An 11678-nucleotide genomic window follows, 5' to 3' on the forward strand; every position below is an offset into this window, starting at 1 on the left:
AAGGAAAGTCCTAGTTGGACCTGATGGCAAAAGACTATAATCCCAGCTACTCATGAGGCTAAGGTAGGAAGACCTCAAGCCGAAGGCCAGCCTAGGCTACAGAGTTAGCTCAGGTGCCGCCTGAGCAACTTTGCAAGACTATGCCTCACAATACAGGAAAAGAAAGGACTGGTGTCATGCCCCACCTCGTCCAGCAAGGAAGACGCGCCACACACCGGAGCTCTTCTCACTGCAGTTTATTCCAGGACTTTATTCACTTTCTCTCTCTCTTCTCCTCTCTCCCCGGGCAAACCTCTCCCAGCCCTTAAGTAGGCATAGGCTGCCAATCCCGGATTGCCAGGTGGGCACTGCCCATAGGCCCACGCATATGCAGGCAGCTGATGATCATTGCGTGATCATAGCATAGGTCAGGCCTTAGCCGTCTCAGGAGTTGATTATACATCTCCAACAGGTGTGACACCACGCAGCTCGCTACAGTTCCCCCTTTTGTTTTGTAAAGCAACAGGCAAGAGTAGAGGTCTGATCTCTGTTAAAAATGAAACATATACTAGTGTTTGTCCAGGTGTCATCCACTCAGAGAACACTAGACCTGTCCGGTGCCTTTCTACAGAGGTGGGAGCTAGACACCAACCCACATGCAATCAGACTTGCTCTTCTTGAGGTTGATGTATGCTTACCTCAAGTGCAGTGCATAAGCCTTGCATCCTGTGCTTGCTTACATCTCTTTTAAGGTAGACAGCCAAACTTGGGGAGACTGTCCTGCTTCAATGGCCGTGAAGGCCTGAATGATCATAACTGCATTGCGATGTTGTGAAACCCTTATGTGACAAATGCACCATAGGCATACCAGGGAGGCAAGCACCATTAAGCCTTGTTAGGGCACCTACTCCCGCCCACTCCTTCAGATGATCCATGGAGTGATCCAGGAAGATAGTTCTTCTGCCAGGCTGGTATCCATGCGTGTGGAGTTCACAGTCACCATCGCCACCCGCAACTTTTCCAGTTGTTGTTCGAATTCACCAGACCAATTACCTAAAAGACAGCTAGACAATTCTTTAAATTTTTCATATCACACACAGCCCCAGATACTTCCATTCACAGCCAAGCTGAGCCAATTGCCACAGCTGTGGCTGTGCTTGCGGCAGCAGCAAGGGCAGTCAGAACTGGTAGCAGAGGGGCCGGCACAGAGGAGAGGAAGGGGAGGCAATCTTGCTTTCCCCTCCCTGGCTTTCCTCTGCCTGCTCCTGTCATTAGGAGTGGCTTCGCCATGACCCCAGGAGCAGTCAGAAACCACTGTTCCTTCAGCAGTCCCCTAAATAACAAACCCCAGCTGCCATACCCCTGTGGCACATTCATTCTTGTCAGCTGAGTGCATGGAAGACACCTTCTCCCTCGCGCACCTCTTTGGCTTCCCTAGCAGCTCAGCTGAGCCTGCTTTTGCTAAGTGACCATATGCTCCATTCTCATAGGTTGTCTGATCTTACACAGGATTTAAGGATAAATGCCCATGACAACAGGTGTTGAGATTGCCAGCAGTAGGGTTCCCAATCACCACTGTACCCAACCTCCCATTTGGGCTATGGTATTCTACCAACCCTTTGGCTAAAACGGAACACACAGGTACCTGCTCCTACAATAGGGCAGTCTCTTGATTTAAATTCGCTCTACAACAAATGCTGGAGCACAGACCTCACAGGGCTGCCCGTGGGGCAAGGAAAAGACAATGGCAGTTTCAGGCTCTGCACGCCGCTGAAGAGTCTGGCACCGACTGCTGAGGCAATGTGCCTTCCACCACAGCCACCTAGCAAAGCTCTGCTCCAGCTGCCTTCTCCAAACTGGTGCATGGAGTGGCGCGGAACTCAGGAAAGCAGGCTGCTCTGCAACCACTGAAGGGTGGAGCAGAATTCAGGAGAAAGCAGGCTTGTTCCCCCCCCCCCCTTAAATTATCTTATAGGGAATTTGGGCGTTGTCAATCTCTCTGGCAACAGGGGAGAGGCGGAGACTCCACTTCCCCATTGAGCCGCAGCTGCTCACACTCCACTGCAAACTCAGGGGGTCTTGGTAATTCACACCACATGAATATACCTCCTTTCCTTATCGTACCTTGTTCAGTGGCAAAATTCAGATCTCTACCAGGCTTATCCCAGGATGACACATTAAGATTGCCAGAGACGGCAAACCAAGGTGCAATTGTGTCACATTCAGTCAAAAACCTCTCCAAAGCGCTCCGTAACAGCTCGTTAAGAGCCAGAAAAATCAGGTGTAATGTTGAAGCACCCATTCTAAAATCCTATTCTTTTTATTTTCATTTTAAACCATCCACTTTGGTTGTGGCCCTCACTTTAAACCGTCCACTTTGGTCATGGCTCTGCTTTCCTGCTCTACCTTTTCTACAGGTGAGAACATAAAACCCGCATTTATTGTGATTCCTCAATCTTACCAGTGCACCCCCTGACTGCAGCAAGTTCTGGGCTTCACGGAGAGAGGTTTGGAGGTTCCCCGTACGCTTGTCCCCGTATGGGTCACCAACTGCCACGGCTCTACCTCAACCAGTAAGGAAGACACAACCACCAGAGCTCTTCTCACTGCAGTTTATTCCAGGACTTTATTCACTTTCTCTCTCTCCCTCTCTCTTCCCCTCTCTCCCCGGGCAAACCTCTCCCAGCCCTTAAGTAGGCCTGGGCTGCCAATCCCGGATTGCCAGGTGGGCACTGCCCATAGGTCCACGCATATACAAGCAGCTGATGATCATTGCGTGATCATAGCATAGGTAAGGTCTTAGTCGTCTCAGGAGTTGATTATACATCTCGATCAGGTGTGACTCCACGCAGCTCGCTACAGACTGGGAATACAGCTCAGTGAACGGAAGGAGGAGGAAGAGGAGGTTGGGAGAAGGAAACAGAGGGCTAATGGGGAGGAGGGTCCTCAAGAGCAGCAGGAGAAGGTCAGACAAGGGTGGACGCTCAGCTATTAGAGACGAGGATACCTGGAAGGTTTGGGGATGCTTTTCCTGAAGAACGTGAGCCAGTGACTGGGAGGTTGGAAGCTGGGGGTAGTGGTGTTGGACCCAAGGTCAAAGGGTTCTATGTGGTCCAGAAAAGACATCTCAGCTTTATTTACGACCATGAAGAATGGTGGTAGAGGGAGCTTTTGGCCTCAGGTAGTTGAGTTCTGTCTTGATCATACTTAGAATGACCAAAAGAACTACTCCTCTACCAGAGTAGAAAATCAACACTGAAAGAACAAAAACCCAAAAAAAACCAAAACCAAAAACAAACAATTAAAAAAAAAAACCCAAAAAACCAGGGATGGAGAGAATGAAAGGGGGGCAGCAGAGAGGAGACCAAATAGTAAATGTGCAAACTTTTCATACACATGGAAAAAGTTAAAAATAACAGTACGAAAACACGCTAAGTGGTTACTTAAATCAAAACCACTGATGACCCCACTAGAGCAATGGTCCACGGGTCCACAAGCAGTTCTCCTATGACGCAGTACTTCAGCTCCATGGGCAGATGGTTAAGACAGCCATTAGCACATAAAGCACGAAGAGGAGAACAAAGTTAACCCTGACGAAGGCAAGCAAAGTCATCAAATGATAGAGTTACAAAAAATTTTTGATGACTTTGTGTGCCCTGAAGCACAGTAAAATATTGTCTTTGGTGTGATTACGAGAATTAAAGCCTGATTTGGCGGCGGGGAGGGGGGGGTCAATCTTCCTTCCAGCTCCAGAAATCTGTGACACAGTGGAAAACTGGCTCAAATATATACAGGCTCCATGACACAAAGAAACATTCAAAGAAGAAAACAGAGAATTGTACAACATGCACATTCTCAGATCGTTATGTGATAATTTTAGCAATAAATCAAAGCATAATTATAGTGCCAACCTCACAGAAACTTTAAAAAGCAATCTTTCTGAATAACATTTGAAATGAGTTAAACAGCTACATAGAGAATGGGCGAGAATATTTATCTTAGCCATGGAAAGGATGTGAATTAGGAAAAATACCCTGTCAATCAAATTAGTATTTTTTCTACACCCCCCCAAATCAAGACAGTAAGAAGGTAGTTGAATAAGATAAACATTCATCCCATTGATTTATACTTTCTCTCTCTCTCTCTCTCTCTCTCTCTCTCTCTCTCTCTCTCTCTCTCTCTCACACACACACACACACACACACACACATCAGAGAGAGAGAGAGAGAGAGAGAGAGAGAGAGAGAGAGAGAGAGAGAGAGCAGCTTCCTCTCATCCCATCACAAAGGAAGAGAGCCCTAAGCCCTGAGGAACGACCTTAGCATAGCATAGAGTACTCCATGAACTCCTCAGAACAGTTTGAAAACCACTTCAGCGGTCAGTGGGTTGGCTCAGCATCACTGTGTTATTCAGCAGCTGCTTAATCCAAGACACAGAAAACCTAGGTACCAAGGTACCAATGTGCTAAGAGCTAACAGGAAAGGTCAGTGACTTTGGGATCTGGTGGGGACAGTGTACAGACATGGTCAACCATCATGGGCATCGGGAAGATGTTTAGTTGGCAAGGACTGTGAAACATAATGCCCGGAAGTGCCAGTCTTCATCTACGTGGTAGGTTTCACTCAAACCTTGCCTTGTACCAACGGACACTGGTGAATCATAAACCTTCCTGAAGTCTGCCAGGCAGACTGTCTGTATTATTTTAGGGCCTCTAAAAACCACCACAACTGAGGAAAAGGGGTGCAGTGTCTAACTGGGGGCCAATTATTCCTACAAAAAGGGCCTCAAAGGAAGAAAAGGCATAGGGGACAGTTCTAAGGGTTAGCTTGCCATCTCACCTCCAGCTGAGTAAGTTCAACCCAACAGAGAAGCTCGCTGAGCCTCGGCACCTCCCCTCCCCCCCCCGCCCCACTTCACAGGAGCATGTAGCCAGCACTCCGGGATTTCTGTAAGAGTTGAACACACACAGAGATACATGCTGTGTTCAGCCCTCAGAGGACAGTTAAGTGACCCCCACATTCATGGATACACATGTAAGTCTCAAGAAGGCGCGTGGTACATCACATTAAAGGAAAGAAAAGAAGAGAATGGTGTGTGTTCCGGGATGAAAAGGCGTGGGGGCCAGAAGAGCTGAGAGAAGGCATCTCCCTACCTCGGGAAGAAGTGTGCGTGCAAACAGGAAATATGCCACCCTCCAAGGTGACCGAGAATCCTGTGTGAACTCGGCTACAGTAACCTGCAACATCAAGAGGCTGCAAAAGCACACAACACTTCCTGTCTTCCCATCCCAAGGGCAGGAAGCCCAGAATGCTCTCTCCTTTGACCAAAGTTCATCTGGGGCCTGCAAGTCCTCACAGCTGTCTGGTCAGCATGGTAGCATCTGGATGTTATCCTGAGATTGCCTGTGGTAGGGCTGCTCTCTGCAGGGCCCAGGTGCCCCCCAAAGCCCTGTACCCCACGTTATACTCATTTCCACTCGTGGTCTGATCTCTGGTCCACTAAATGCCAGTGGCCTCCATCCCCCAAGGAGAGGTGATCAGTAAAAGAGAAGCAGATGTGGTCAGACATCAAGACCAAGAACCCCAGAGTTTTATTAGGTATCTAAAGCCACGCCCCTCTGGATAAGTGCAGTGGATGCAATGGGAGGGCGTTGAAGAAGCAGTATTAGAAAAACAAATGCCTGGCAATTCAGAAGGAAACAGGGCTGGGGTGAGGAATGGGGAAGGGGAAAACAGTGGTGGTGGGGAGGGGAGACCAGAATGCCAGGGGAAATAGACGTGTCCTTCTGACAGGGGCTTCTTGTCATTAGCTGGACTGGGTGCTGGCAGTGTCCTCCCCACAGACTGAAGAGGTCACACACCATTGTCTTTCTCTCTATGGCTTCAAGGGGCAGGGCTGATGCCAGTCATCTCACAGGACTCTCCTGTATTTTGGAGACTCCAGGTAATGGGTTTCATGAGAATAAGTTAAAAGAACATGAGAGTCACGTCAATTTTAATAACAGAGCAAAAAGAGACAGCAAGAGGGGACCAGCAAGGACAGAATGGCGGTAAGCTCATGTCTGGGAAGATTGTAGGAATAAGAAGCCCTAGAGCCACAGGGAGAAAAGAGGGGCATTTCCTTTGTTATAACAGGGCAGTTTTACCTTAAAGAGACAAGGAAACATTGAATTTAGTTTTCCATTGCTTTGGCTATTAGACCAGTCTTTTTGGAAAGGAGCATTACACAGGACCTCAAGAATCATTTGGGTTACAGTCACATCAAATCCACTACTTCACAGAGAAAAGCGTAGAAAGGAAGAGATAACAGACTACAATTCAGAAAAAGAAGAAAAATCCCCGGATTTCTGAACTTAAAGAAGTCATTCTGATACAACCGGCTCAGGCGAACACAGGAAAGAACTGGAATGAGGGTAATGAGACAGAGAACTATGTCCTGGACAGAACTCTAATGCCATAGCCCTGAACATTTCCAGGTAGGAAACGAGTAGCTGATGAGATCCCAGGCTTCTGCGAATGGCCAGTCTGAGCGTCCCTGGGAAATTTAGGCAGCGTGTCTCAGAGGAAAGAGCTGCTTGCTCTCCCTTGTGTGAGCACAGACTCTCACTGGCTGCTCCCAGCTCCTGTTCCCTACAACCACGGCTCCTCAGCTAGAACTCTAAGGTGCCCCTGCCATTGTTCCCACAGAAAAGCATCTTACAGTGCAGCAGAACTGCTGTGCCTGGAAACGGACAGCTGAACCCCCCCTCACGGGATCTGGGTGGGAAATGATGTTCTAAGCCCAGGCAGGAGGAAGAAAACACTCAGAAAAAGCCCCAAACGTGGAACTCCAGAAATGAAAATCGTTCCTCTTTCTAAGCGTCAAACAGTGGACCTCCGGGGAAGAAGGCAGAATGACATGGACTTATAAGCTGGACTGGTTAGCATAAGGCGCTTGAGTACAGCTGTCGTGTGCTAGTCAGGTGGGTCCTTTCTGCCTTGCCGTTTGGTGGGCCAGTTGAACTTATGCGTTCCTGGCTACTCTCGGGAGGTCTTTCTGGGCTAATTAGGTCTATAGCTCGAGGCTTCAGCGTGAGGGCTTTTTTCCCCCTAGCAGAATGTGTAATGACATCTCAAGGTGGCTTGCCTGTCATCCGTGTCACGGGCAAGCTACTACTCTAGAAAGTGCAGGGACCCTGGCTGCTGAGAATCCATCATGTAGCTGCTGGCCCTGAGCTCCCGCAGCGACTTCTGTGCTCCTCCTTTCCTCTTCCAGCCCTTCAGAGTCCCGCTCCCCACACAGGCCTCTTTCCCCGGGACTTCTGCATTATTTCCTCCCAGTCGCTCGTTACTCAACTAGACTTCAATAGTGAGCAGCCTTGGGAGTGTGCCACACAAATCCATTCCCACCTCATTCTGCAGGACTATAACGGTATCACTTGCCAGTAGCCTGCCACACCGTTCTCAGAATTCCCAGCGGCTCAGCGGCCTCCTGGTAAAATGCTAACTTCTTACTTGCTCCTGCTCCATCTCCTCAGTCACCCGGCCTCCCTAGCAGTCCTTCCTCTAGTTCAAGCTCAGCCAGCTTGGGGACTTCTGGATGCAAGCCGCCTATGTTCTAGAATGCACTGGATACCCCTTTAGTCCCTAAACTCCATTCCTAGGAACACAAACCGGCTAGAGCCAAGGTCACTTTCCTCTTGGTTCTTTGCGTTCCCAATTTGGAATTCGGAGCGTCTCTCTGTAAGTTTGAAATCGTGGGCTTTCCTTTAAGTAGTGGCTTGTGCATAGTCAACACTCCCGAAACGTTCCAAGCTCTGTGTAGCGCTACCCTCCACCCCCAAATTCATGAACTCAGCCCTGTCTCCTAAACCAGACTGGCTGTCTCAATTTGAGGGCTGTGCTTCCTCAATTTAAGAACTATTCAAATCCTCGGGGACTGGTTAACAAACAGCGGCTGGTTCTGGTCTGTCCAGAGGTCTGGAGTAATTTTATAACTTCCCAGGTGACGTTGGGATCCATTTTCACCTGTTGATCAGCCTCAGAGGGTTCATTTGGTGCAATACCGGGCACCTGGGGGGAGAACCCCCAAGGCTGAGATGCTCGGTCAGAAAGTAGAGTCATCGAGTCGGCTCACTTACCTATGGTGGACACCACAGTGCCCACGAAGTAGAAGGCTCCCGTGAAGTCCCAGCGAGGGCGCACGCTGTCCATGCGGATGCCCGCCCTGGTGGCTTCCTCATAGTGACGGAGGAAGCCTCGCAGCTCCTCGCGGCTCAGGTTGTGGCCGCGGCTGAAGTTGGCCAGGCGCTCTTCCCAGCGCTGCTTGGCCTGCAGCTCGTGTGCCAGCTCCAGCGCCGAGAAGACAGCGGCGCCGCCCAGCAGGTAGAGCACGATGAGCCCTGCGAGCAGCAGGAAGCGCGCGTTGTCCTCATTCAGGTGGCCCGGGCCACAGCCACAACTGCGGCCGGCCATGGCACTGAAAGACAACCCCGCGAGGGCCACCGCCCGCGGACTCGTGCCCACGCCCTGGGAGGATCCCGCTTTACCGGCCCTTAGCCCGCTCCGCGTGCCGGCTCTCCCATGCCCGCAGCGCGCTCCCCCAAGCAGCGTGGATCTCCAGGCTGCTGCTCTTGACTGTCCCTGTGGCACCAGATCCGCACGTCTGCCTGGACTCGTGGTTTCGAATCCGCTTTGTCCCCACCGCCTCCCAGTCCGCCCTGGAGTTCTCCTTAAGGCAGAAGATCAGAGCGTTGGGGCGCGGAGTCTGCTTTGGCTCGGTAAGAGGGTGCTGGCGCCCGGGATTCACCCGGCCTCCTGATCCTGCTCAGATTGGGGAGGGGGCGTGGCGCTCCTTCAAGGCAAACTCCAGAGAACTTGAACTCGTCTTGAAGAAAAGGCCGTGGGCTCAGACAGAATCGGTGGGTAAGCTGAGCATCAAAGTCCGGGTTCCTTGGACCATCGCTTTCCAAGCTCTGTCCGCCGTCTTCTGTGCCTCTTCGGATGCATCTGCGGTGCGTATTAATGACTGTCCCGCCGATCTTCTATCCTCCCGATGCACCAGGACTTAGGGGCTGGAACCGGTTTGGGCCAAGAGCGGACGCAGGGACAGGGCGGAGAGGTAGATCTGCCACCGACTTGGATGTCGCCCGGGCACACAGGCTCCGCGGCAGCACGAGGGCGGACCGCTGTGGGGAGGAGAGCAGAGGGGGAGGTTGGAACAGTGAAGGAAGTTAGGAGCATCCTCCCAGGCAACCTTCTTAATCAGAGCGCCCTCGGCCTCTAGGCCCTTCACAGGGCGTTCTCTGTCGCCACGTGCAGGCCCTGCCAGCCCATCTTTCAGAGAACCGGCCAAGGACAGCGACCAGAAGGGTTCCATCTCTTCTACTCGGCCTTGACTCACTTGGCTCTGTAGTTCTTGCGCAGTCAAGAGCTCAGCTCCGAGAGCTCCTATCTACCGCATGCAAGACAGCAAGCAGCAAGGCTCTCCGGCGAACCGCTGGGGAACCCACCCAGAGACCCCAACTTGCAACGGGCGCAGGAGACGCCACTGCGTTAGGGTCCCCCTCCAAACGCACCTGTTCTGTGGGATAGGTTCAAAATGATCCCTGGCTCCCCTTCTCAAGCGGCCCTGCCCTGCCCAGTGGGTCTGGGAGCAGAGGTCCGTGCCCAGTGCTGCCTTCTTTGTGGGGCGTGCTAACATTGCAACAGGTGTAGCCCTGCCGCTGTCATCCGCGGCGACTCCACCCCGTGTCCGCCTCTCCGCTCCAGGGCCAGTCTCTTGCCGCGCTCGCCAGCTCTGAAGGCCAACCTCGGAGCAGCGATGATGCTCGCACCCCGGTGAACAGATCCCTGGAGTGGTTGCTTCAAGAGCAAGGTCGAGAGCCTCAATGGTCTGCGTGGGTCCGTCAGAGGCCAGAAGAGGGCGCTGCGTGCCCTTTAGACTCACCTGGTCCCCAGCAGGTTATTCATTAGCACACTGATATCCGCACAGGGAAGCGGATATATCTGTGTGAAGGAATGGATTCACAGCCACCCGCGATCTAAATAGAGTTTCTCCGCCTATGGAGAGAGTGGTCCCAGGAGACCCACCCACGATACTCGCCAGAAACAGAACTAGAAAGACTTGCAGTTCTGTTGAGTAGATGCAAATGATTTTGATGAAGTAACTCCAGCGATTGATTCATTTTGCATGTCTCCTGGGGAGGAAGAACTTTAGAGGCGACTGAGCACACACCCAGGGTGAGTATCCCAATTACCTTTGATAGTTCAGGAAACATTTCAAGTACATCAAAATTGAATGATTTTCACAATGATACCACACACCATCACCTAGATTTATTAGTGACAGTTCACTAGACTTGATAGTAAACCTCTGTCCCTTTTAAGCCATCAATCCATTTGGTTAGGGTGTGTTTTGAAAGTTTGTAGACACCCACACACTTTTACCCCATCTCCACCCAGTGCTGGTCATTGTTATGAGTTCCATACTTAGATTTTTGCTTTTGTGGTAAAATTTGCATCCAGTAACATGCAAATGTACCATTTGAAGAGTTCTGACAAATATGTACATCTTTGGGGGCCAAAACACAGTCTACCTCGTTCATCTTCTAAGTGCCATCAAAGCTCCCACAAATATCTTTCCAGCACATCCTCACCCACATTCCCGCGGAGGTAACCACGGGTCTGATTTTTCTTTTTCTCCCATGGATTATTTCTTCTTTATAGAACTTGGTTTTACCTATCTGGGTCTTCGGACTCACGGGAACCACAATCACGTTTCTTGTGTAGAGTGTGTTTCTGAAGCATATCCATGTTATAGGTCCCAGTTATCGTTTTATTGGATATGCCAAAATTTTATTCATGCTTTGTGACAGAAACAAGGAAAGTGAGAAAATTTCATTATCATAAATAAAACTGTTAGGAAACATGAATTCAATTAAAAAATAAAACTGTTATCAACGTTCTTGTCAACGGTTTGTGGATGCTTCTCATCTTTGGGGCAAACGCCTAGCAGTGAAGTGCCAAGCCATAGGCAAGGATGCGTTTAGCTCTGTGAGAAACTGCTCTACTAACAATGCAGTGCCCATATCCCTAGTATAAACTTATCTCATTGAGGTTTTGTGTTTTTTTGGATACCTAGCATACTGGACATTTATATCCCTTTGTAAATGGTTGGAAGAGTTTGCCCACTTTAAAAAAAAATGGTCTTGGGGCTGGGAAGATGGTCGGTCTGTAAAGTGCTCATCACACAGGCGACTAGAGTTCAGATCTCCAACACACACAGAGAAAGATGAAATGGTGGCTGACATCTGAAATCCCAGCATTCCTGGGCAGGTGGGGACAGGTGACTCTGACTAGTCACTCAGTCTTCCCAGCCAGATCAGTGAGCTCCAGGTTCAGTTAAAGTCCCTGCCTCAAAAAAAAACCAAACAAGCAAACAAAGAAAAACCCATAGAGAGCAACTCAGACACCCAGTGTGGAACTCTGGCTTCCACATGCACACATGTGTATACACATACAACACACGTGCATGCACATACACAAAAATTGATTCCTATTTTTGAGGTGTAGTGTTTTATATATCTAGACATATCCTTTCTTAGACATGTATTTTGAATATTATTTTTTCATCTCTGGCATGCCCATTTGATTTTGAAAACGTTTTCTGACAAGAGATTTTAGTTTTGGTAAAGTCCCGTTCTCCAGCCTGCAAGGTTT

General features: G+C 50.0%; 1 protein-coding gene across 3 annotated transcripts in view; it reads right to left on the reverse strand.

The window, feature by feature from the left end:
- Positions 1–11249, reverse strand: part of Kcnk13 (potassium two pore domain channel subfamily K member 13) — a 104280-nt gene extending 93031 nt beyond the window's left edge. Inside the window, exons 1-2 of one of the 3 annotated variants that reach the window (XM_075948713.1) lie at positions 9907–10071; positions 8099–9145 (exon numbers count right to left, since the gene is read on the reverse strand). In XM_075948713.1, the coding sequence (XP_075804828.1) occupies positions 8099–8432 (334 nt within the window). In that variant the 5' untranslated portion in view covers positions 8433–9145; positions 9907–10071. Of the gene's footprint in view, positions 1–8098 lie in introns of all 3 variants that reach the window. The other 2 variants (XM_075948711.1, XM_075948712.1) reach the window with 2 other exon arrangements.
- Between the last annotated feature and the right edge of the window lie 429 nt (positions 11250–11678).

Source organism: Microtus pennsylvanicus, chromosome 14, assembly GCF_037038515.1.
Source record: "Microtus pennsylvanicus isolate mMicPen1 chromosome 14, mMicPen1.hap1, whole genome shotgun sequence".
NCBI lineage: Eukaryota > Metazoa > Chordata > Mammalia > Rodentia > Cricetidae > Microtus > Microtus pennsylvanicus.